At 36.0% G+C, this 26,332-nt stretch overlaps 1 protein-coding gene and 1 long non-coding RNA gene across 22 annotated transcripts in view; one reads left to right on the forward strand and one right to left on the reverse strand.

Annotated features, from left to right (window-relative positions):
- The window catches only part of LOC127847144 (thioredoxin domain-containing protein 6-like), a 75,618-nt gene that overhangs the window by 26,682 nt on the left and 22,604 nt on the right, over positions 1-26,332 (reverse strand). For 17 of the 21 annotated variants that reach the window (XM_052378829.1, XM_052378830.1, XM_052378824.1 and 14 more), the window contains 11 exons: positions 21,955-22,034; positions 21,296-21,388; positions 19,577-19,731; positions 19,087-19,271; positions 18,383-18,527; positions 17,657-17,764; positions 15,970-15,993; positions 9,762-9,910; positions 8,133-8,277; positions 6,593-6,700; positions 4,893-5,023 (listed from right to left, as the gene is read on the reverse strand). In XM_052378829.1, the coding sequence (XP_052234789.1) occupies positions 4,893-5,023; positions 6,593-6,700; positions 8,133-8,277; positions 9,762-9,910; positions 15,970-15,993; positions 17,657-17,764; positions 18,383-18,527; positions 19,087-19,271; positions 19,577-19,731; positions 21,296-21,388; positions 21,955-22,034 (1,323 nt within the window). The remainder of the gene's footprint in view (positions 1-4,892; positions 5,024-6,592; positions 6,701-8,132; positions 8,278-9,761; positions 9,911-15,969; positions 15,994-17,656; positions 17,765-18,382; positions 18,528-19,086; positions 19,272-19,576; positions 19,732-21,295; positions 21,389-21,954; positions 22,035-26,332) is intronic. The other 4 variants (XM_052378843.1, XM_052378844.1, XM_052378828.1 and 1 more) reach the window with 2 other exon arrangements.
- Positions 1,190-1,758, forward strand: LOC127847162 (uncharacterized). The gene is made up of 2 exons (XR_008033851.1): positions 1,190-1,406; positions 1,617-1,758. It is a non-coding gene; the product is annotated as an uncharacterized LOC127847162 (long non-coding RNA).

Genomic DNA, 26,332 nt, shown 5'->3' on the forward strand with positions numbered 1-26,332 from the left:
GAATAAGTGTCTGAAGAAAATACAAACAGAAATAAACTTGTAATTAAAAGTAAACAAATATGGAAAACATGTGAAATAAAGAGTTTGAACAAGATGTTTTCTTTTATATTAACCTAGTTTTTGACCTGACATGACCAAGTTATGACATTGGTCTACATAACATTCTGACAAATGTTCAGACTATGTTTTATGGAATATTCGGAAAAATATGTAACGTCTCGAGTATTCACAAGTTTTGTTTCTTTAATTTGAGTATGTGACCTAGTTTTTAACCCAACATGATCCAGTTTTAAATTTGGCCCGAAGGTCATTCGGATAAAAATGATTACCAGGTTTCATGAAACCTGGACAATAATTAAAAGTTTCTTCTAGTCTTCAAAACATAAATATCGTCTGCTGCTTAATTTAATTTAGACAAGGAACAACAGACCAAAGGCAGTTGGATTTAGATTTCAAATAAAAGACATCTTATTAATGAACAAAAATATAAAAATATTAAGTATATTTTTGAACAAACACAGCCATGCAAATATGATGTGAACTTCATTTTTGTTAAATTAAAAAAGAGAGAAACAAAGAAGAACAAAGGATGTGTTTGTCAGAAACACAATGCCCCCTATTGCGCCGCTTTGAAATAAAATTTCAATATATCATTTGGCAGGTTTAGAAATTATCTCCCTTTTAAAGCTTATTACTTCTCTTGGATTTGTTTTTTAGACCTTTGAAATTGAAGGATAACCTTGACCTTTCACCACTCAAAATGTGCAGCTCCATGAGATACACATGCATGCCAAATATCAAGTTGCTATCTTTAATATTGCAAAAGTTATTGCAAAACTTTAACCAAGATTAAAGTTTTGGGATGCACACAATGAATGAACGAATGACATACAGACAGACAGGCCAAAACAATATACCCCCCGATCTTTCAATCAGGGGGCATAAAAACAAACAATAAACATTTGCACAAGCAGCCAGACAAATTGCAAACCACACACAAACCAGCCTGTTGTAATTGGATATGTGTACTTGCAATCACACCAATGAAATCTTGATATATATGTGTTAGTCAAAGGTCCACACCACTACTATTTATTCAGAGTTAGTAATATAAATACAATATGAATACTCTTGTTTACATAACAAGACTGTGATATAGCGGTACATCTAAGGCTAAACTTTGCCATAGAAGAAATATATGAAGACAATGGTTATGTTATTTTTCTCAAGAAACATTTACAAAATAATGGAATTCATTATCACAAGTTTTAAGTTGAAAATTTAACAAATAATAATCAATGGAGCTGATAACTCATTATACTACTATCTTATTTTTCATCTACCACAAGTTAGTCTATATATTGTACCCCAGTCTTCCAAAAGTTTATATACACATGTTACAAAGAGTTTAACCCTTTGCATGCTGGGAAATTTGTCGTCTGCTAAAATGTCGTCTGCTGAATTTCTAAAATTAGCATTTTCTTCGATTTTTTTTCAAAGAATACTATCAGAATAGCAAACAGTTTGGATCCAGATGAGACGCCACGTTCTGTGGCGTCTCATCTGGATCCAAACTGTTTGCAAAGGCCTTCACAACTCGGTTCCCGCACTGTAAGGGTTAATATGGTGTTAATTGTGCAACGCAACCAACAGCACACAGAACAGCACTGAGAGAGCAGAGAACAGTGAAGTAACACAGAACACAGATAGGTCCATCTTTCAACCAGTTGTTTCACACTGCTTTTACACTATGGTTAATTGTTTACAACATGAACACTTAATGCAAAGTATGGAAAGCAAGACATGAAATTGTCACTTGTATGTTTGGACGTATGCCACTAAGATTACGTACAACGTAATTATGTTGTGTTCTTTTTTTGTTTTTTTCTTTTTATCGGTTTCACTTTGTTATTGAATGTAAACTATATACAGAAATAAGACAGTTGTCCATTGATAACTACTATTGGAAAAAGCCAAATACCAGTATGTTTAAATTTGTTGATGTAATGAAATCCTAAAATGTTCAAACCATTAATAATATTTTTTTATACAATATAATAATGTTTCCACATGCTCAATAGTTTTCTTGTAATCTAGGTAGATGCTTGCATGTTGATAGCAAAATTTTAAGTATACGAAACATCAATTACTGCACTGCTGTCATTATTTATAGGATCTAAAATCATAGGCAAATGTTTGCATACAAACCTCCGAATTATCAGACCATGTTATGAAACAATGAAAGAACATGCAAAGGTTACTTTGAAACAATCAGCTAAAATCAAGACATTTTTCCATTGGTCACAGATAAGTAAACATTTCATTTTTGTCTCAAAAATCAGCCTATGTCAAACAAGAAATATCTTTAAAAAAGATATACGGCGTAAATAGTTTAATGAATGAGATCAAGTATAGCGAATGTCTTTTTCTGTGCAGTTCTTAGCTGCATCACACGCAGTACGGGAGGTTACGGGGAGTTTTCGCGGCTTATTTTACATTATAACATATTGCTGGTCATAAACCTATAGATACAAAACAGAAAACCAAAAGAAGAATGGAAGTGAAATTTAAACATATGAGTCAACCGGCCACACGAGAAGTATCCGTATTTATAGGCGCGTTCTTCGAACAAACCTGTTTTAGTGGTTTGTCGGGCATTGCTATTTGATTCGATTATTAACAGTATCAATTATCATCGTGCTAATGCTTAAAGTGATATTATGGGCATTTTGCACTGTTGAATTGAGCTGAAAAGAATTAACAGGTCAAAATAGTTAGTTAAAATGTGGTTACTGATTAATTATCTGCAACTCACCTTGCTACCAGTTGTTTATAAAAATATATTTTATATTCGATATTCTTACGTGACCCACCCAGTCCTGTAAGCTGAAATGATCCGTAAAACAATTTCGTGTCTTTGTGTCGTATGAACAAATCTGCACTAAAACTAAATTTAGGTTCAACTCGTAAACGCATGATCAGTTGTCAAACGAAAGTACGGTTGATATTCAAATGCATTATTTTTCTCTTTCTGGTATATTGTTTTAGTATGATGATGCTGCATTAATTAATATAAGTGTATATGAAGTAGAAACATCAAAAATAATCAACGGTTGCGATAGACACCTATAAACTGTTACATGCTCATAATATCACTTCAGTACATTAGGCAATATGGACGAAAAATTATTGTTAAATTTATCAACAATAATATTTATCATTGTATTGTTGAAAACACATTAAGAATCTATTATTTACATACCATAATTATATTGCTGAATATCTTCATTTAACATATTTCTGGTCTAAAGAAAATTCCAGGTCACCTAGTTCACGGATAGCGTCTTTATTGTATAACGATTATTTTACTGGCCGCCAACTCCGGTGATGACCTGTATATAAACTCTGAATGTCCGCGAATTGACCCGATATACCTCGCGGGTTGAAATGCAATGCCTCGCTTCCATTGCTCTTTATACTTTTACATGTTAACATGTTGACAGGAATAAGGAAGTAAGTACTAAATATGAGAGCATAGCCTTTTAAGTATAAACGCTCTTGCGCTGGTAATACTCTGAAAATAAAAGGTGTACGCACAAACTGTATTGATGTCGAGAATTGAGTGTAAAACTGTTCTATCTATTAAGCCTTTTCATTCGAGATAAAATTGTTTCATACAGTAAAACAGTGTTACAAAGACGCGGATATGTTTCCAATGTTCTGGTGGTATACTCAAATCAGCCAATGGAATAAATGAAGTGTATTCATTCGTACCTAGCCGCGGGAAATTTTATTGGAATTTTATTGGACACTTACAAAGGTCAGGCTAAGGTGAAAAGCTGGCTTATGCAGCTTACGCCGAAAAATGTTTATGGCACATTGGACATTTGTCCTCTAGGTATGTCCTTGACCTTTAAAGTAATGTGACAGGTGATACACACAGCGCTATCAATCTCTTAATGGTTTTCATTTATGGTAAGTAATTTAAACTGAATGATGAATGACAATGTTACAGCAAAGAGCTGTTCAATGGTCAATTTGACCTTTGACCTATAACTGTGAAATTGAGGGCATACAACAAAACAATATTGTCCCTAAATCAATGTTTTGTTTTTCCTAATAACAAGGGGAACACTTCTGACTTACTGTCCACTTTATATGTCTAATACTGGGAAAATCTTAAGCCAGTAAGAATATCTGGTGGCCATGATGGCCTATCATATTGTCAATATTTGTGATAATAATGAATACATTTGTTTCCAATCGTGTTCTTAAATTGTAGTGAAGTGAAGTAAATAATGCCATCATTACCATCAATCACTTTTCATCAAACAAACACAAGCTCTCATGGGAACACATGGCAACTTGTCTGCATCAAAGCACATAATGTCATTATGCAGTCGATTATATTAGGATTAAATGTACAGGGAATCTTCAAGCAATGGGCACAGTGTCACTTTAATAACCTACATGAGGAACCTTAGTTATCTTACTGCTTGGGACAAAATAATGTTCATTACTTTAAAAGCAATGTTTATTTGATGTATAGAATGATGATGTTGTTTGAAATTTTCTTTAACTTGCATTTCTTCCTTACAATAAGCGTATACATTGAATATTAATGTAACAAGATTAACAAACACTACAACTGTTTTAATCATGCTTTTGTACACGTTACTGTTTTAATCATGCTTTAGTACACGTAACTGTTTTAATCATGCTTTTGTACACGTTACTGTTTTAATAGTGCTTTAGTACACGTTACTGTTTTAATCATGCTTTTGCACACAGGTTTATAACATTTAAGGCTCTACAATTATTTACAAGAAATGCCATACACATTATGTACACATACGAAAAGCAGTGTTCTACAAAAGAAGTCCGGAATCTACCTGAGACAGACCCATCTCTACTGAAGGATAATTCACCAAATATTCTGGAGATGGTCTGTTTAGCGTGCTCGGGATTGGAGGATCCATGTACTGCATTCTTCAAGACATCTGTGCCAAACTGGCCGCGTAACCTGCACAGAAACAATCAACTTGGTAAGCCTTGCTCTGGGAAAAGGGGGTTTAATGCAAGTGCATAAAGTTTCGTCCCAGATTAGCCTGTGCAGTCAGGGATGATACTTTCCACTTTTATGGTATTTTTTGCTAAAAGAAAGTGTCTTATAAGTGAGATAATAATCCAGTTAAGGCGGAAAAAGTCATCCCTGATTAGCCGAACACTTTAACCCATTTATGCCTAGTGTCTAGAAAAAAGGCCTTGGCAAACAGCGCAGACCCAGATGAGACGCCGCATGATGCAGCGTCTCATCAGGGTCTGCACTGTTTGCTTAAAGGAATTTCTGTAAGAAATATTCTAAATATAGAAATAAATATACTAGACATCTCTTATTTTGGAAATAAATTGATCCAATTTAGAAGGATGGGAGAGTCCACTAGGCATAAATGGGTTAAGCGCATGCATTCCCCCAGATTTTCCCTGATTGAGGCTCATTCTTTAAGACATCTCACAGAGCTAAACTGAAGGAGTAACCTGGACAGAAACAATCAGCTTGGGTTATTCTTAGTTAATAACTATACATGAGAAATTTTAGCTGTCACTGGAAGCGCCAAATGCCCCCAAAGTATCTGTGATTTTGACCATCAAAGTTGGGGAAACAGACAAGTTCTATCTATATATTGAAGAACAATTATGCATGTATCAAAGAAGCAGTTATGGTTGAACTTCCAAACTTTCTCTCAAATTATTCAATGAATATACAAAGTTTCATTTGAATCCCTAAACACATTTAGATAATAATATGCACACAAAAAAATTCTGCGTATTTGGGCCATGCACAAGAACGATATCAAGGAAAAATACTATAAATAAAACTTTTAAAAGAGCTTTATTATTATTGCTCTCTGAATATTTGTGACGTTTCAATATAATATCTTCAATTGTTATAAAATTCTAGAGTGCACAAGAAAGTTAACAGGACTAAGATAACTGTAAATATTGGAGAAAAAAAACATAGTTACTGTGTTTTTCCTCTAAAAGCCCATCACCAATATATTTATTTCATTTGTTATGTTTGCAAAAGAAAATTACAGAAAAAATAAATAAAAAAATGTCCTATGTCAGTGGTGGGGGGGGGGGGAGGAGATACACAGTTTTATTGTATTCTCTCAATACTTCTGAATTAATGCTTGGCACATGAAATAAACACAGGTCAATAACTCTGTACAAAGTGCAGAGAGAGTTATTGTCCTTAATATTGGCACTTTCTCATACAGCTATCTATAATTATGCAAAGGCTTATTTGAATACATTCAATACTTGCAGAGTTATGCTCAGACAAAACATAAAGTCTATACATAAAACAAACAAACATAACTCCCTAAATAACTATAAGTGAGTTGAGGTTGTTGTACTTTGCAATTCCTCTCAATTTCCTCTATCCAGGTACATAGTGTTATTCAAACACTTTCCTTTCTAAATGAGTACATGCTACATGCCAAAAGAAAATTTACTCAAGGGCAATTTCTCTGTAAATCTTGAGGAACAGAATTATAGTGATGACTGATTGCCCTAGCTGGCTATTTACGTGTCAGGGTCCACATTCTTGGCCTCCTGCGGGTCTTTGGGTCCGATCATGGATCTCCAGCCATCCACAGCCCCCTCCCTGGACAGCACCATGAAGTAGGTTGGGCCACTAGAGACATACAATACATAGTATATATAATACAAGACATGAAGTATGTCGTACCACTGGAGACATACAGTACAAAGTATATAGTACATAATACAAGACATGAAGTATGTCGGGCCACTGGAAACATACAATAAAAAGTTTACAATACATAATACAACACAATCAATGCACCATTAAGTATGTCTGACCACTGGAGATATACAATACACACAACGCATCCCATGCACACTGGGGAAGGTTGGACCACTGAATACAAGCAATACAAGTATAGAGTATAAAATGTATAATAAAACAAATTTCATGCACACTGGGGAAGATAACGTACAGCACATACAATACTGGTAAAGCATTGAAGAAAGATACATTAATTATAATTCCATTTAGAAAACATGGTTTTGCCATAATAAAATCATCTTAGAGGTATCGAAAAATGAAGCTAATGATAATCCTCAAAATATGAATTTAAAATAAATGTTCAAAAACAAATGTTTTTAATGTTAATATGCCATAAAAAAGTGAGGTAAAGCATGCAGTTCTTTCAATATCTGTATGTGTGTACCTGAAAATGCAGTACTTTCAATAGCTGTATGTTTGTACCTGGACATGCAGTGCTTTCAATATCTGTATGTTTGTACCTGGACATGCAGTACTTTCAATATTTGTATGTTAGTACCTGGACATGCAGTACTTTCAATATCTGTATGTTTGTTACTGGACATGCAGTACTTTTAATATCTGTATGTTTGTACCTGGACATGCAGTTCTTTCAATATCTGTATGTTTGTACCTGGACATGCAGTACTTTCAATATCTGTATGTTTGTACCTGGACATGCAGTACTTTCAATATCTGTATGTTTGTACTGAACATGCAGTACTTTCATTATCTGTATGTGTGTACCTGGACATGCAGTACTTTCAATATCTGTATGTGTGTACCTGGACATGCAGTACTTTCAATATCTGTATGTTTGTACCTGGACATGCAGTACTTTCAATATCTGTATGTGTGTACCTGGACGTGCAGTACTTTCAATATCTGTATGTTTGCACCTGGACATGCAGTTCTTTCAATATCTGTATGTGTGTACCTGGACATGCAGTACTTTCAATATCTGTATGTGTGTACCTGGACATGCAGTACTTTCAATATCTGTATGTGTGTACCTGGACATTCAGTACTTTCAATATCTGTATGTGTGTACCTGGACATGCAGTACTTTCAATATCTGTATGTGTGTACCTAGACATGCAGTACTTTCAAAATCTGTATGTGTGTACCTGGGCATGCAGTACTTTCAATATCTGTATGTGTGTACCTAGACATGCAGTACTTTCAATATCTGTATGTGTGTACCTAGACATGCAGTACTTTCAATATCTGTATGTGTGTACCTGGACATGCAGTACTTTCAATATCTGTATGTTTGTACCTGGACATGTGCTGCACAAGTTGCTCATAGTATGGCTTGTCCTTGTGGTCAGCGTAGAATTCCTCCGCTATCTCACGGGACAGGGTGGTCTCCTTCCTGGCTGCGATACGGAACCCTGCCTCATGGATCTTCTCTATGATCTCATCTGCAAATGTCAACCAACAAGTGATGGATTAACATAAAACCATGTTTTCCTTTATCAGCCTGTATGTCGCAATTCTAGTTTATGGATGTGTGTCTGTAAATAAAGGCTTAACCTGCATGTTAAGACAAAATTGTTTAAAATGATATGAATCATATGATACTTGACACAACATGATATTAGGACAAAGAAGCATACCAAAATATACACAGAGATAATAAATCTGTAAATGCCTATTCAATATAGAAAGTTACATAAACATATTAAAAATAAAATTGATCAAATCTGGGGTCACTGACTTGGAATGGCGAATGAAAATCAATTGAGGCTTAAACCAGTTTAAAAGTATGTCATCTTTGATGACTGCAACCATGTTTTTGACAGGGAAAATACTGTCACCTTTAGTTCGAAATGTGTCAGGTTTGACAGCTGCCACTGTCGGCTTAACAGGGAAGAAGTGATGTTACCTTTAGTTCCATTGGCGTCTGGTTTGACAACTGCGACCGTGTTCTTGACAGGAAAGAAGTGATGTTACCTTTAGTTCCAATGGCGTCTGGTTTGACAACTGCGACCGTGTTCTTGACAGGAAAGAAGTGCTGTTGCCTTTAGTTCCATTGGCGTCTGGTTTGACAACTGCGACCGTGTTCTTAACAGGAAAGAAGTGATGATACCTTTAGTTCCAATGGCGTCTGGTTTGACAACTGCGACCGTGTTCTTGACAGGAAAGAAGTGCTGTTACCTGTAGTTCCAATTGTGTCAGGTTTGACAACTGCGACCGTGTTCTTAACAGGAAAGAAGTGCTGTTGCCTTTAGTTCCAATTGTGTCAGGTTTGACAACTGCGACCGTGTTCTTAACAGGAAAGAAGTGCTGTTGCCTTTAGTTCCAATTGTGTCAGGTTTGACAACTGCGACCGTGTTCTTTACAGGAAAGAAGTGCTGTTGCCTTTAGTTCCAATTGTGTCAGGTTTGACAACTGCGACCGTGTTCTTAACAGGAAAGAAGTGCTGTTATCTTTAGTTCCAATGGCGTCTGGATTGACAACTGCGACCGTGTTCTTGACAGGAAAGAAGTGCTGTTACCTTTAGTTCCAATTGTGTCAGGTTTGACAACTGCGACCGTGTTCTTAACAGGAAAGAAGTGCTGTTATCTTTAGTTCCAATTGTGTCAGGTTTGACAACTGCGACCGTGTTCTTAACAGGAAAGAAGTGCTGTTGCCTTTAGTTCCAATTGTGTCAGGTTTGACAACTGCGACTGTTGTTTCAACAGGGAAAAAGCACTGTTACCTTTAGTTACAATTGCGTCTGGTTTGATGGCTGCGACTGTCGGCTCAACGGGGAAAAAGCGCTGTTACCTTTAGTTCCAATGGCGTCAGGTTTGATGACTGCCACTGTCTGTTCGACAGGGAAGATGCACTGTTACCTTTAGTTCCCATGGCGTCAGGTTTGATGACTGCCACTGTTTGTTCTACGGGGAAGAAGTGCTGTTACCTTTAGTTCCAATGGCATCTGGTTTGATGACTGCCACTGTCTGTTCTACGGGGAAGAAGTATTCGATCTCCTTCTTTGCCTCTTCCTCTGTACTTGAACCGTGCAGCATGTTGATCTGTGCACCTTCTACTGCAAACTGGGCGCGCAGGCTGCAAGACAAACATAATAGGCTAATGTGACACTGCATCATAAACATGTTGATGTAAACTCTTGTACACTATCTGTGCCAACTAATTTTCTTTGGTTCTATAAAGGTGTTAATAATAAGTTATATATTTTAATATTAAAGGTTGAAAGAATCAGGTGTTAAACTTCAATGGCTCGTAACTCATTAAAAATCTGGAAGTGAAAACATAAACAAATTATGCAAACATTATAACTCTATACAGCATGAAAAAATGTCATGGGAGAGTTGTGTTATTCCATTCAAACTAATTTTTCACTCCCTTTTCTGCATAAATACAATAAATGTATTAATACATATAATGTTAGGGCTTAAAGCATTTAAGACATAAGAAATGTGAGCAACAGCACCATGTTATGGTACATCTGAGTAAAGGCATGACAGATATTGGTGAAAGGTCAGTTATGAAATATACAAGAAGGGCCATACGGACCCTTAAGTGCCAACCTGAGTTCAAGGTACACCAATTGTCAAAGACCTAGTGATTACCTAGTTTGTTATACCAATTTTTGACCATGATATTGTCAAGATAAACATTCTTACCATTTTTTTATCAAGATTGAGTCATAAATGTGGCTCCCAGAGTGGTAAGATGGTTTTCTAGGATTTCACATGGTGACCTGTTTTTTTTACACATGTGATCAAGACAAAAACTTGGCCTACAGCAGATATTATCAAGATAAAGATTCTGACAGCGTTGCATTAAGATCAAAGCATAAATTTAGAAGTGGTAAGATTTGTTTTAACAACTTGAGAGTGTTAAATGGTTCATTTAAATCAAGCAAAAAGAGGCGTTTTAAGTGGATTTTTTTTGCCTAAAAACATGTTTAATTTTATAGAGGATATTTGTTGGATTCGGTGGATTATCGATTTTAATTCACGAGTGAAACTCCACAGAATCCAACAAATTTTCTTTTTATTTTATACTTTTGTTCACCGTTTATATACATTGTTAAAGAGTTAAACTAAAGAATTTCACTGAGATAATGTCATTTTATTAAAAAAATGACGTCATTTCACAGTAAACAGTGAAAATTATCGATAATTTTCACTGTTAATTCTCACTATTTGAAACAGTTAAATGATCAGTTTTAATTCACTGATATTTCTCTATAAACCACCGGAAAGCATAAAATAAATTGGGCAGAATGTCACTTAATGCCACACCTTGAATAAGAAGTGTAAGAAGTTTCAATTCAATCAAACGCAAATTGAAGGAGTGGTTCCAAGAGTGATAATATGCTTACAGACCAACAAAGAACATACACACTCAAGTATACCCACCTTCCAAATGATGTGCGAGTGTCACCAACGAATTGTTTGTATTATTAATAATATAATTGGGAAAATTAAATGAAACATACAAATAAAGATTGCAAATTGTGCACTTCTTAAGGATAAGTAAAATATCTCAAGTACACTTCTAAAATATGAACATATTATGTGATAAAGGTCAGCTGCACAAGATTTCAAGTTATTACAAGAGCACCGCATAACAGGTGCCACGCTCGGCTGCGGGTGCATGTTTGAAGAAATGAAAGTTCAATGTGAGAATTTTTTTATTTTTTTTTTTGAGGTCACAGTGACCTTGACCTTTGACCTGATGACCCAAATATGGGTGTGGCGTGTAGAACTCATCAAGGTGCAATGAAGTTTCAAAATTGTAGGTGGAAGCACTTTGATTTTAGAGCCAATGTTCAAAACCTTGACAAAATGATAAGGTTTTAGCACGCCGCTGACGGCGGACACGACAACAGAGACACGACACAACAAGACGAGCTGGCTATGACAATACCTCGGGTTTTCTCCGAAAACAGTCGAGCTTATAATGTAAAAACTGGGATTGACACAAAAAGCTCAAATAGTAAAGGAAATTACATTGAGTTCTACACAAATTCTTAACAGACTTTATTTTAGCTGTGCTCTATGAAACAGGGGTTTAATGCATGTGCATAAATTGCCGTCCCAGATTAGCCTGTGCAGTCTGCACAGGCTAATCTGGAACAACACTTTCAGGTTTTATGATATTTTTTGTTTACAGAAAGTCACTGCTAAGCAATAATCCTTAAGGTGCAAAGTGTTTTCCCTGATAAGTCTGTGCAGACTGCACAGGTTAATCTGGGACGACACTTTATGCACATGCATTAAACCCCCTTTTCACAGAGCACGACTCATTTTACAAAATTAGTACTCTGGAAGCATTTGGAAACATCTCAAATGGGAAAACAAGACATGACAGAAGTGATTCATTGAAAACAATGGAACATGTTTGAGTCTTGCCCTGGAATAAGGGAGCATTATGCATGTGGGTAATATATTGTCATCTGAGATTAGCCTGTGCAGCCTGTGCACACTAAGCAGGGATGACCCTTTCCGCTTATTCACTGGATTTTTGCAGAGAAGAAACTTCCTTTAAACAAAAAATACAACAAAAGCCCAAAGTGTTATCCCAAATTAGCCTGTGAAGACTACACAGGCTAATCTAGGATGACACTTTACAAACATGCATTTAACCCTGTTTTCCCAGAGCGCTGCTGAAATACATTTCATACAAGACATTCCCATGTTCCCTGGTGCAGCAGTCATTCACCAAAGCATCACACAAAAATGAGTTTTGCTCCAAAGTTAATATTAAATACATAAAAACCAGTCTTAATTATCATTTATTTATGATTCAACGATCAATGGTCTCGATGGAAAAATATAGTAATATAGTATACTTAAGTTTAATTTTGAGAAAAGGCTTATTTTGTGTAACAACATGATTAATAACAATGACCCTTCATGACGAAGGTTTTAATGATTGTTCTCCATAAAATATATATCACTACTTGTACACATTTAAACTGGGTTAAATAATTGAAGCTACCTTGGCTATGATATAATGTCCAGCTAACTGGTGCCAAACATGGGCCATGAAACACCCTAACCCGCATACAATTTACATAATCTGGCCAACACACTACGGACTACAACTAAATAGTACTAATTCAATCAATGATTTGTGTGAAAATAATATGCCGTTTCCACTACATTTTGCCCATGAATGAATGAATATGTTAATAAAGAGTATGTTATGGATACATTAATGAAAATAATATAATGCATATATTCATGAATACATTAATGCTGAGTATGTAATGTATACATTAATGACAAGTACATGTATGCAATGAATACATCAATGAAGAGTATGTTATGAATATACACTTGGAGACACTTCTAACGCATCACTTAATCATATCAATATAGCTCCCTTATTTTTGATCCGATTGTGTTGAAATTTGGACCAAGAATAATTCATCACATATCTGATAACTCCTGAAAATTTAATTGAAATTGAAAAACAACAAAATGTAAAACTTAACAAATCAAAAATGTCTCTTCAAAAGTCAAATTCACAAACTCGTACAACGTTAAATAATAACAATGTGAAAATAAAACACATAAACTTACACGTCTTAATAACTGACCGGCTTGCAACATGCCGATTGAGCAATTTCGCTCGTGAATATTCATACGAGCCATAATGTTTTTCTTAAATTAATGTTATGTTGTTCTTGTGTAAAAACTTACCTAGAATTATGAAATTGAAATTTAATTGTAATAAAATGTATATCGCTTACACTTGGTGGTTTTTCTAACGCAACACTTTTAAAACTTACATATCTCAGTAATGAGTAAATATTTTATTAAAATTGCACATGTGATCATTTGACTACAGTATGTGCAAGCTAACAATAAAATCATTCATCCATGACAATCGGACGCTTTAGCAAGTGGGAAAGGTAGCCCATAAAATGTAAAGTGCGCGATTGGGCTCCTGAATATTCATACAAGCTATATTGTTTTGTAAATTAATTTTATGTTTTCCTTATGTAAGAACCCACCTTAAATAATTAAATTTAAATAAAACTAGAAATAAATAGCGTTTCAACATTTTCACATGCAAAAATATAGAACCACACCTACCCCACGTGCTAAAGCGTCCAATCGTCACGGATGAATGATTTTATCGTGAGCTTGCATAATACGTAGTCAAATGATCGTATGTAAAATTTTAAATCAATATCTTTACTCGTAACTGAAATATTCAAGATTGAAAAGTGATGCGTTATAAGTGTCTCCAAGTGTATTAATGAAGAGCATGTAATAATTATATTAATGAAGAGGATGAAATGAATATATTAATGAAGAGTATGTAATGGATATATTAATGAAGAGTATGTTGTGAATATATTAATGAAGAATATGTTATGAATATATTAATGAAGAGTATGTAACAATTATATTAATGAAGAGTATGTTATGAATATATTAATGAAGAGTATGTAATAATTATATTTATGAAGAGTATGTAACAATTATATTAATGAAGAGTATGTAATAATTATATTTATGAAGAGTATGTAATAAGTATATTACTGAAGAAAATGTAATGAAAACATTAATGAAGAGTATGTTATTGTATAAATTAATGAATTCTTAAAAGAAGAGTATGTAATGAATACATAAATGAAGATTATGTAATGAATACATAAAATAAGAGTATGTAATGAATACATAACATAAGAGTATGTAATTAATATATAAATGAAGAGTATTTGATGAATATATTAACAAAGAGTATGTAATGAATACATTAAAGAGGATTTTGTAAGAAATGCATGAATGAAGATAATGTAATGAATACATTACATAAGAGAATGTCATGCACATATTAATGAAGAGCATGTAATGAATACATTACATAAGAGAATGTCATGCACATATTCATGAAGAGCATGTAATTATAACATTCATGAAGAGAATGTAATGCTAACATTAATGAAGAGTATATAATAAATACATTAATAAAGAGTAATATGAAAGGACCTAACATTTGTACCATCTCTGTGTTTTATATCAGTATATAAAGATATAAAAATAAAAACATAAAACAACAAGAAATGGCGCGGAAGAGGCCGACGCGTATCCCCACGCCGCATGTTTGACCCAGGGGCGCCCCAGGGTTGGTAATGGGGCCATGCATAGTTGAGATTGACCGTATTGTCATAAGAGAAGTTCAGTATCAATAAGAAGTGAATTGGTGTACAAATGAAGAAATTATAGTAAAAGGCAATTTTGGATGGGCGTGACCTGTGTGGGCGGGGATGCCCCGGGGTTGGTAATGGGGCCATACATAGTTGACATTGACCGTATTGTCATAAGAGAGGTTCAGTATCAATTTGAAGTAAATCGGTGAAGAAATGAAGAAATTATGGTAAAAGGCAATTTTGGGTGGGCGTGGCCTATGTGGGCAGGGCACCCCAGGGTTGGTAATGGGGCCATGCATAGTTGAGATTGACTGTCTTATCATAAAAGAGGTTCAGTATCAATTTGAAGTGAATCGGTGTAGAGATGAAGAAATTATAGTAAAAGGCAATTTTGGGTGGGCGTGGCCTATGTGGCTGGGGCGCCCCAGGGTTGGTAATGTGACCATGCATAGTTGAGATTAACCGTATTGTCATAAGAGAGATTCAGTATCAATTTGAAGTGAATCGGTGAAGAAATGAAGAAATTATAGTAAAACTGCAATTTTGGGTGGGTGTGGCCTATGTGGGCGGGGCCGGGTTGGTAATGGGGCCATGCATAGTTGAGATTGACCGTATTGTCATAAGAGAGGTTCGGTATCAATTTGAAGACAATCTGTGTAGAAATAAAAAAAATATAGTAAAATAACCTAAACAAATGAGTGAAAATCTCAGACCCGGCCTGCCCTAACCCCTATAACTTTTGACCTAGGGGTCAGATCAAAATCCCAAACAGTGCAGGGTCGCACATATGCTCATAACTACCATGTGTGTAAGTTTCAAGGTTCTAGAGCATATAGTGTAGGAGGAGATGGTGGCCAGGACGGACGGACAGACAGACGGACAACCGGCGGAGATAACCACAATATCCCCACGCTTTTCAAAAAGCGTGGGGATAATAGGACACAAGATCTGGCTGTAGATGCAATATAGAGGTGCTAATGTTCCATACCTCTCAGTTTTGTGGGCATCACTGCTTGAATATAAAATTAACAAAACACAGTTAACCATGCAGAGAGCTTCAGTTTGCAAAGCTTTACTAGGACTCCACAAGTTTTTGTTTGGGTTCCATTTAAACTAATCCACTCATCATTAATTGCCATCCATTTGAGTTTGACTCTTTCCTTCAAAAATGCAATCAATGATCTATTTAAGTACTGACATTGATGCTTTAAATGAACCTTGTTCTGTGAAAACTGGGCTTAATTGATGTGCCTAGAGTGTCCTTCTAGATTAGAATGCAGTCTGCAAATGCTAATCTGGGACAACACTATCCGCCTACACTGCACTTTTGTTAAGAAGAGACCTGTTTGAAGGAAATTAAGTCCTTAAAAGTGTCGTCCATAATTAGCCTTTGTAGACTGCACACAGCACATGCTTATCTTGGAAAACACTTGACACACATGAGTTAAGCCTTGACACACACGAGTTAAGCCCAGTTTACCCAGAATGACCCCTCAAACAATCATGTACTTTCTGGTTGAGTAACTGTGTTATAGAAGATACACAGGAAATCAATATAGCTATTCGTACACTTGTTGGTCTCCATACCTTGCTGTATTTCTTTAGTATGAGGAACCCTCATACTAAAAACCATAAACCAAAAACAATCATGACATAGAGAATAACGACAAAAATAAAATAAAAATCCCTGTTCCTCATACTAAATACCATAAACCAAAAACAATCATGAAATAGAGAATAATGACAAAAAAATCCTATCACAAGTAATCAGTTTTGTTAAAGAATATATAACACAGATGTGCATAGTATACAATTCAGTTAAACAACATTGACAGATACTCAATGGTTAAACATCCCCCCCCCCAGTAAGGCTGTGTGCCCCAATACCCACATCTTTGTCACAATATATTCGCTCCACCAAGTGTGACTGTTTGCCCAGTATTCCCACTGTGTATGGGGGTGTATTCCCACTTTGTATGGGGGTGTATTCCCACTGTGTATGAGGGTGTATTCCCACTGTGTATGGGGATGTCTTCCCACTGTGTATGAGGGTGTATTCCCACTGTGTATGGGGGTGTATTCCCACTGTGTATGGGGGTGTATTCCCACTGTGTATGGGGGTGTATTCCCACTGTGTATGGGGTGTATTCCCACTGTGTATGAGGGTGTATTCCCACTGTGTATGGGGGTGTATTCCCACTGTGTATGGGGTGTATTCCCACTGTGTATGGGGGTGTATTCCCACTGTGTATGAGGGTGTATTCCCACTGTGTATGGGGATGTCTTCCCACTGTGTATGGGGGTGTATTCCCACTGTGTATGGGGGTGTATTCCCACTGTGTATGGGGGTGTATTCCCACTGTGTATGGGGGTGTATTCCCACTGTGTATGGGGGTGTATTCCCACTGTGTATGGGGATGTATTCCCACTGTGTATGGGGGTGTATTCCCACTGTGTATGGGGGTGTATTCCCACTGTGTATGGGGGTGTATTCCAGAATCATTCTCTTTGAGTACCTGTCAGATTTTGCCCCTCCTCATGTCCCACCACTACCCAGTGTGTGTACCTGTGACTATGGCCTGCCCTTTTGTCATGCCCCCCACCCATGTACATACGTGTCAGACTACGTCCCCCCATGTCATGCCCCACCCCCACCCACTGTCCCCTGTGCTTACCTGCCAGGCTGCTTTTCCTTTGCCTCAGAGACCACCTTGGGGCCCAGCATGTCCCTCCAGCCTTTAATGGCCTCCTCTCTTGCCAGACCCAATGCCAACAGGGGTCCACTGCAAAATATACAGTGGAACAATAACAATTTGAATTTTAACAGTTTTAAGATCTCTGGAAAAATTATCAGAAAGGATCTTTATAAAACTTTCATTTTCACATAAGGAAGACCAATTAATATTGAACAAACTCCTTTTCGTTTACGACTTGTTATCATTAACAGCCCGGCACCATGAAAAAAAAATTTGGTTGTAAAACAAAAGAGACAATTAGACTGTTATAATTCAAAAAGTTGTCATGAAAAATGTCCATATAGTTTAGTTGTGTAACAATTAACCCACTCAGAATTAAGCAAAATGAAAATGGCTTTTGCAACCAGCATAAAACCAGAACAGCCTGCGAGTAACTTGCAGTCTGTTCTGGTTCTATGCGGTTTGCCGCTCATCAGTATCTAAGAGTTAGAAATGAAGCCTTTTAAACTTGAATCTCGTGAGAAAGGTCTTTAATTAAATTTAACTTTCTAAATGACTTCAAATGCGTCAAAATACGTATCTAAGTGGTAAAGGGTTAACAGCCAGGCAAAATAAAACAGAACATTGGTTGCAAAACTATAGAGACGAATAGTCCGGTACCATTACAAAAGTTGTCATGACAAATATGGCTGTATTTCCACTGACCTGGACATTCTGGTGGTGAGTTCATCAAAGTACTCCTGGCCGGCATGTTCACTGTAGAAATCCTCTGCCTGATCCTTGCTCAGTCTGACCTCCCGAGACATGGCGATCTTGAATCCAGCCTCACGGATCTTGGCAATAATCTCATCTGGGTCACACAGAATAAAGGAAGAGTTACGGGTGTCTGAGAACTTTCTTAACTGCGAACTTGTACGTACGAATTAATAGTCCTATGCATCCATCTGATATCTTAAGCATTTTCAATCAAACTCATCACTATTTCTTTATTTTGGAATCATAACTTATTAATATATTCATGTTCTGTCAGTAAACTGAATCCACTTGACACTGGATATTTCAAATTAATAAATTATTAAAATCATTGTACCAGGAATGATGAATACAATCTTATTGTGAGCATGAAACTCACAAACTTACATTTGATATGCATTTAAATTAATTTCAAACACTGGAGCCCCACTCTGGTAAAAGGGACAACACTATTTGCGTTTATAGAATTTTGTGTTCAAGTATGTCTCTTCTAAACAAAAATCCAGTCAATGCAGAAAGTGCCCACACTGATAAGCCTGTGCGAACTTCACAGGCTAACCTGACAACACTTTTAATCACATGCATTAGCCTAGTTTTCCCAACGCCAGGCTCAAATATAACAATTGCAAAGAGTATCACTTCTACAGTGATTGAACCTTTGTGTTCTCTGTAAGCGTCCGGCCTTATTAGGGCGAGAGTTCTCTGTAGTTTTGGTTTGCCCTCAATTCTTGGCGCCACAAAGTCTGGGAAGAAGAATGCCAGCTCCCTCGCCGCTGTGTCTGAGCTGTCACTTCCATGAACAGCATTCATGTACTTCTCTTGGCCAAACTTGGCACGCAAACTGCAGAAAACTCCACAGTACCAATGCTGTATGTGAAACACTAAAACCTTTCGCTCAATACAAGGGTTGGCCAAAAATACAATTTTAATGAAATAATTACTTTTGGGAAACATGATTAAACAACATAAGCAGTATGAAAGTTAATACAATTGTATATAAAATTCAACTTAGTAACGAAGAGTCATCCATCTTTGACAGTCCATTTCCCGGAGCTGTCTTAAGCGTGCTTTGTCAATACAAGGGGCTTGTGAGACTAACCAATCTGGGGCCAGATAAAGTTAATAAAAGGGGGCTGTGAGATGTACCTGTCTGGGGCCTGCTCCTTAGCCTCTTCCACCTCGCGGGGGCCAATCAGTTCTCTGAACTCCTTGATAATGTTTGCCCCAGTCTTGCCCTTTGTTATGGCCATCACTATGCACGGGGCACTGGTCATGAAAGTAATCAGGTCATCAAAGTATGTCTGAAAGGAAAATATCAGGTCATCAAAGTACGTCTGAAATGAAAATATCAGGTCATCAAAGTATGTCTGAAAGGGAAATATCAGGTCATCAAATGCAATATCAGGTCATAACAGTACGTCTGAAAAGGAATACAAGGTCTTTATAATGATACTGAAAGGGAAATATCAGATAATCAAAGTACGTTTGAAAAGGAAATATCGGATCATCAAACTGTGACAGAAAGACACTTTAGAAAATATTTTTAAAATACTTTGTTTTGGTGGACACAAAACCCACAAGCTTTTCTTTAAGTCTTATCATGTCTGCCCTACGATGATAGCACTTTCCCCCATAAGAAGCAAAGTGAAAATAGCTATGTGCAAACAGCATAAACCCAGAACAGCCTGTGAGTAACTTGCAGTCTGTTCAGGTTTTATGCTGTTTGCTGCTAGCAGTAACTAAGGGTTAACAAGAGCACCGCCTTGTGGGTGCAGACCGCTCATTATTTTTCTTTTTAAAGGTTTCTCAATTTCAATCACAAAGGAGGGAGGGGCGGAGTGGAGAGGAGTGTATAGAGTGGGGGTGTGGTCATTTAATACATTATCTTCCAAAAATGCAAAAAAAATGAAAACACAAAATTATTTTTTTTTGGTGGGGGGTGGGGATTCTTGGGTGGGATGGTTGGACAGTATTTCAAAAATAAAATAAAAAAATTAAATGTTTGTGTTTTTTAACCATGTTTGAAAAAAAACAGAGATGTGTTTGTCAGAAACACAATGCCCCCTATTGCACCGCTTTGAATTTTTTTTTTTTGTTCTTTTACCTTTGACCTTGAAGGATGACCTTGACCTTGAACTTCCACCACTCAAAATGTGCAACTTTATGAGAAGGCCGCTTTGAAATATTATTTTTTTTAGTAGTAAGTAGTAAGAATTACATAACTTTGCCTGCACAGTCCCCTTACGATAGTTAGTAAATGTTGCAAGTATGAAAGCAATGGCTTTGATACTTTAGGAAAAAAGTGGACCTAAACACAAAACGTAACCAAATTAAAAATTTTCTAAGTATAAAAAGGGCACATAATTCCGTCAAAATGCCAGTCAGAGTTACATAACTTTGCCTGCACAGTCCCTTTACGATAGTTAGTAAGTGTTGCAAGTATGAAAGCAATGGCTTTGATACTTTAGGGAAAAAGTGGACCAAAACACAAAACTTAACCAAATTTTCAATTTTCTAAGTATAAAAAGGGCACATAATTCCATCAAAATGCCAGTCAGAGTTACATAACTTTGCCTGCACAGTCCCCTTACTATAGTTAGTAAGTGTTGCAAGTATGAAAGCAATGGCTTTGATACTTTATGAGAAAAGTGGACCTAAACGCAAAACTTGACCGGACGCCGACGCCAAGGTGATGACAATAGCTCATAATTTTTTTTCAAAAAATAGATGAGCTAAAAATGAAGCCTTTACAAATTGAATCTAGTAAGAAAGTTTTTTAATAAAATTTAACTTTCTAAGGGACTACACATGCATAAAAATGCATTTCTAAGTGGTCAATGGTTGAGAGCCATTGAGACTAGTCACCTCATCCTGCAGGTGTGTGTAGACATTTGCGGCCTCATCCTTGGTCAACTGTCTCTCCTCCTGACGCAGGATTTCAATGCCTCGCTTCTTCATCTGAAACATAGTCAATCATCTGAGCTACTTTCTGGTTAAAACTGGGTCTAAAAATCAGGTAGGACACATTCAGTTTTTATGGTTTTTTTTTGTTTTTGTCAGAAAGTGTTGTCCCTATTAGCCTGTTCAAAGGCTTACCTGGGACGACACTGTACGCACATGCATTAGGCTCAGTTTTCCTAGAATGTGTATCTTATACTGTCTTGTGTTCCCATCAAGTCATATTTAATAAATAGCAACAAACCATGTGGTGAATTGAAATATAGATGTAAGGTGGTTACACATACAGACCAGTTAATGAAAATCGAATCATAGTAATTTTCTGTTTTGATGAATATGCTATATTAAAATGATCACTATTATTTTGATTAGTCTAGATTTTTAATGGCTCTTACTTGCATGTTAGCTGATGAAATTAAAATAAATTTCGCTTTTATCCTGTTTTCATAAAAACTCATATATCTTGTTTGTGAATGCCTGGTTTGACACAGATTCCACCACCTGCCTACCCTCAAGGAGACAGGTCTCTTACCTCGGCTATGATTTCCTAAGTAGACTGGTCTTACCTCCGCAATGATGTCCCCTGCCTTGCCAGACTGGACTGCATCTGGTTTGATGATCACTACAGACACCTCCTTGACTGGCTCTGTCAACAACAACAATACCATGTGTAACCTGGCAGAATTCTTGACCGGTTCTGTCAACAATACCATGTGAAACCTGGCATACAACACAACAGGACACAGTGTATTCATGGTCACTATTGCTCAGAGAAGAAACTTCACATATTTCAGAATCTTAGATGAGCAGAACTTAGCTGTAAAGCTGATATCAGTTTCTTGGTTTCTTAAGATAATATATAACCACACACAAATAAAACTTGAAACTCTTTAAATTAACATGATGTTTTTAAAAAAAACTAGTTTACCTTTCTTGCCAAATAAATTTCATCAAATAATATCCAAAAACATCATGTTTAAATTAACAGGTATTGTCCATGTTTGATTTTTGTTTCATATTACACTGAATAACTATATGAGCCTCAATCTTGGAAAACTGGGCTCAATAAATGTGCATAAATTGTAGTCCAAGATTAGCCTGTGCAGTTTACATTGGTTAATACCGGAAGACACATTCCGATTTTATGGATTTGTTTTTCATAAAAAGTCTCTTATAAAAGAAAATCCAGTCTAAGCGCAAAGTGTCGTCCCTGACTATCGTGTGTAGACAATCTGGGATGACACTTTATGCACATGCATTAAGCCCTGTTTTCCCAGAGAGGCTTATTTTAATTCTCTGATAGCTGAGATAGATAGAAAACTCACATATTACGATATTCAAAATGGAATATTACATCATTTACAATTGAAATGCAGGCGGCTTCTTTTGATTTCAATATGCATAGCATTAAAATCATGTACACAACAGTCTGACTACCTTACAATTTAATTACATTGGTTTCAATAAAACAGAAATACAGAACAATATTTTTTATACATTTACATGCACATGTAATTATGTGTAATTTCATTAAAATTGCATACCAAGAAGTTTATATTCAATGTCAAGGAAACAAGTCAGTTAATTCAAGCAAAACAATCATTTTTTCCTTCAGGTCACAACAAACTTTTAATGAAATTGTACCATTGTCAATATTCTATTCTGCTTTATTTTTTAAGTGTTTTATGTATATCACTACAACAACAAGATGCTGTGGTTGATAAAGGCATATGTCCCCAGTGAAATGCCAGCATCACGAAGCTATAATCCCAAGACAACATAAAATGTAAACAGCCAATGATAATTCTTCTAAACAAATTAAACTCATGAGATCACATTATTTAAAGCATGTTGAAACAAAAAGGGAAAATAAAATGAGCCGTGCTCTGTGGAAAGAGGTGTGTGTAGGTAAATTATTGTAAAAGATTAGCCTGTGCAGTTTGCAGGGACAACACTTTCCGCTTTAATGATATTTTTTTGTTTAAAGAAAGTCTCTTCTTAGTAAAAATTCATTTTCCGCAGAAAGTTTCGTCCCTGATTAACCTGGTCTGCACAGGTTAATCTGGGACCACACTTTACGCACATGCATTAAACCCCCTTTTCACAGAGCACAGCCCAAATAAAATGACCATTTTAAAGTATACAGTGTAAACAACATATGTCTCCTTGCTAATGAAAATAATGTTATATGGTTTATACAAATAAAACAAAACTTGGTTAAATAAAAACAAGATGTTATGAAAAATATGTATGACCCTGCCTTGAGGTTGTCACTATGTGCCACTAAAAAGATTTTAATATGTTTTATATGAGTCTGCTTCTGGGACAACTAAGCGTAATGCATGTGGGTAGAGTCCACACTGGCTTATCAAGGACAACACAACACTTTCCTCCTTAATTTTTCAATAAGAAAAGACTTCCTTTAAATGAAAGCATCTGTGGAATGAACAGGCTAACCTTGGACGACACTTTAGCCCAGTTTTTCCAGAGCGTGACTCATAACCAGCCTTTGTGTAGAACCATTAGGTCACCAATAATTAAAGGGAGTACAGTGGCCATTATTCAGGCACCATTTCATGATAATGCAAACTCTACTCAATCACTGTTGATTACAAAAACAAAATTTATTAAGAGTTAAACAGATGACTTCACGTTTGAATGGTTCTTTGGGCTACTTAAACTCATCAATTTGCCTATTTAATTAGGGGGCCATGATGTACATTCAAAATATATGTATCCCGGAAAAAGCAACTTTTTGGAAAACCCCACTAATCTGCTGGTACAAATAAACATGACCCATTTATAATCCTTTCAAAATCACACACCATATCAACCGTTATAATTTAAAGTAAGCTATCATTGGTTGATTTAATGGACCTGCGTTGTTTGTACCAGGGTGATTAGTGGGTTTTTCTAAACTCGTGTTTTTCCGGGATAGATTTATTGACAGAGGTCTGTTACACAAAAGACTTAACAGCATGTTCATAATATGATGCAATGTTACAGCTTCCTCTAGATAATATGAACACACTTTTCATGTAAGGAGTCTCAGTGACCTTGACACATGATAAGTTGACCTTAACTTGGTAAGAAAGATCAAGCATTTTCTAGACATTGTACGCAAACTTATTTCATACGAGTCCACCCTCCTAAAAGTTTGATATGTCGACCTCAACTTAAACAAGTGTCATGCTTTCCAGACAATTTACCAGAATTTCAATCTGTATGATGATCAAAGGACTAAAGGCCTTCTCTAGGGACTGTGTGGTAACAATTTTTATGTTACAAGCCCCTGTGAATTTGACCTTGAACATGTTCACTTAAATTCTATAGATGTCTTCATTGACTCTCAAATAACCAGGATACAAACTTTAATATAGGATTCAAACTTAATTATTCAGAGGTCAAAGTGTTTTGTATATACTCAGGGAATATTAAAGGGTTCATCAAAACAACTGTCACACTAGCCCACTGCCAGGCCAGGCCATATGCATTCACTTCTTCAGAAGGGGTGGAGGGCCTTCAATAAGATTTCTTACAGGTATACGCCTGTGGAAAAAGTTAACTGTTTTATTTTGAAAGTTTTTTCAATCATGTTCTCAGTTTGGATTTTAAATAATTTGAATTTGGATTTATTCACCCTTTAAACATATTTAATTCAAATAATTGCATTTTGAAGTGAAGTAAGTTATAACAAAACTGCATGCGAGAGAATGACAGTAATTGGTCAGACAGGGTGATTAGTGCACATTAAAATGTCTTAAGAAAGTGCTTTCTATCTTTTCATGCATGTTTTGTATGCATATATGAAACATTTATAATATCTTCTGCCACCAAAATGTTAGTTTTAGGCTACACATACATAGCTTTTTACAATAAATATGCAAATATGAAATAATTAAATATAAATAAATATATAAATAAATGTTTTTTCCTGAAACTTATACATGGGAACTGTACAGTATGTGTTTGGTAAAGTGGATTTTTGTATTGCTGTTTATTTACATATTTTTTCTTTAATTCACCATAACAAATGAACCACAAGCATAAATATGGGCTGTGGAAATCCTATGCCTCGGCTATTTGTCCCTAACAGGTAATTTAACTATCAGTCAAATTGAGTTTTTTATTCAACTTTATAGATGAAAACTTTAATCCTGATGTAAGAAAATGAATAAATATGCATACAAATATCCAGCAAATTGATTAAGAAAAATGAAATACTAGAAGGTAAAGATGGCCCTAGATTGCTCACCTGAGTGGGCGTAGCCAGGTTTGAAGCCAGGCGTATAAATTGATTAATATTTCTTGAGGATATCTGATGCTACATTTAATTTAAACCATCTAAACCCCCACCCCCAGGAAGGGCCTATTTTGACCCAAGAGGCATGATCTAAAAAACAACTTTGGTTTATAAAATTATTTGACCCCTGAGGCGTGGCCAGTTTTTACCCCAATAGCAGGATTGTTACACTCTTTTTACAAAACCACTACACAATGTAACACCGCATATTCAATTTCTTAGCCTTGCTGTTTCAGAGGAGAAGATTTATTTTAAGCTTCCACTTTTAAAATCTATTTTTAGTTCTGGGGACCTGCATAATTAAAAAGAGGACCAGAACAATTTGAGCCTCAATGGAAGAGGTTCTACCAAGGATCACTCCTGTTTCATGGAAATCCCCAAGCAGTTAAGGAGGAGATGTCGTTTGAAAAGATTTGTTGACACATGACAACAGACGCCTGAGGGCCACCTTCAACAAAAGGTCACTCTGAACTTTTGGTGCTCAGGTAAGCTAAATACATGCACACAAAGTTTAGGACTTTGTGTGAGCCATTTAATTTAATCACAATTATGGCTGAGTAAGTGTGTATTTACAGGGTAGTATTTACTGACAATCAAATATACAACTTACATAATTGAACAAGAGATGTGTTCATCAGAAA

Source organism: Dreissena polymorpha, chromosome 10 (assembly GCF_020536995.1).
Source record: "Dreissena polymorpha isolate Duluth1 chromosome 10, UMN_Dpol_1.0, whole genome shotgun sequence".
NCBI lineage: Eukaryota > Metazoa > Mollusca > Bivalvia > Myida > Dreissenidae > Dreissena > Dreissena polymorpha.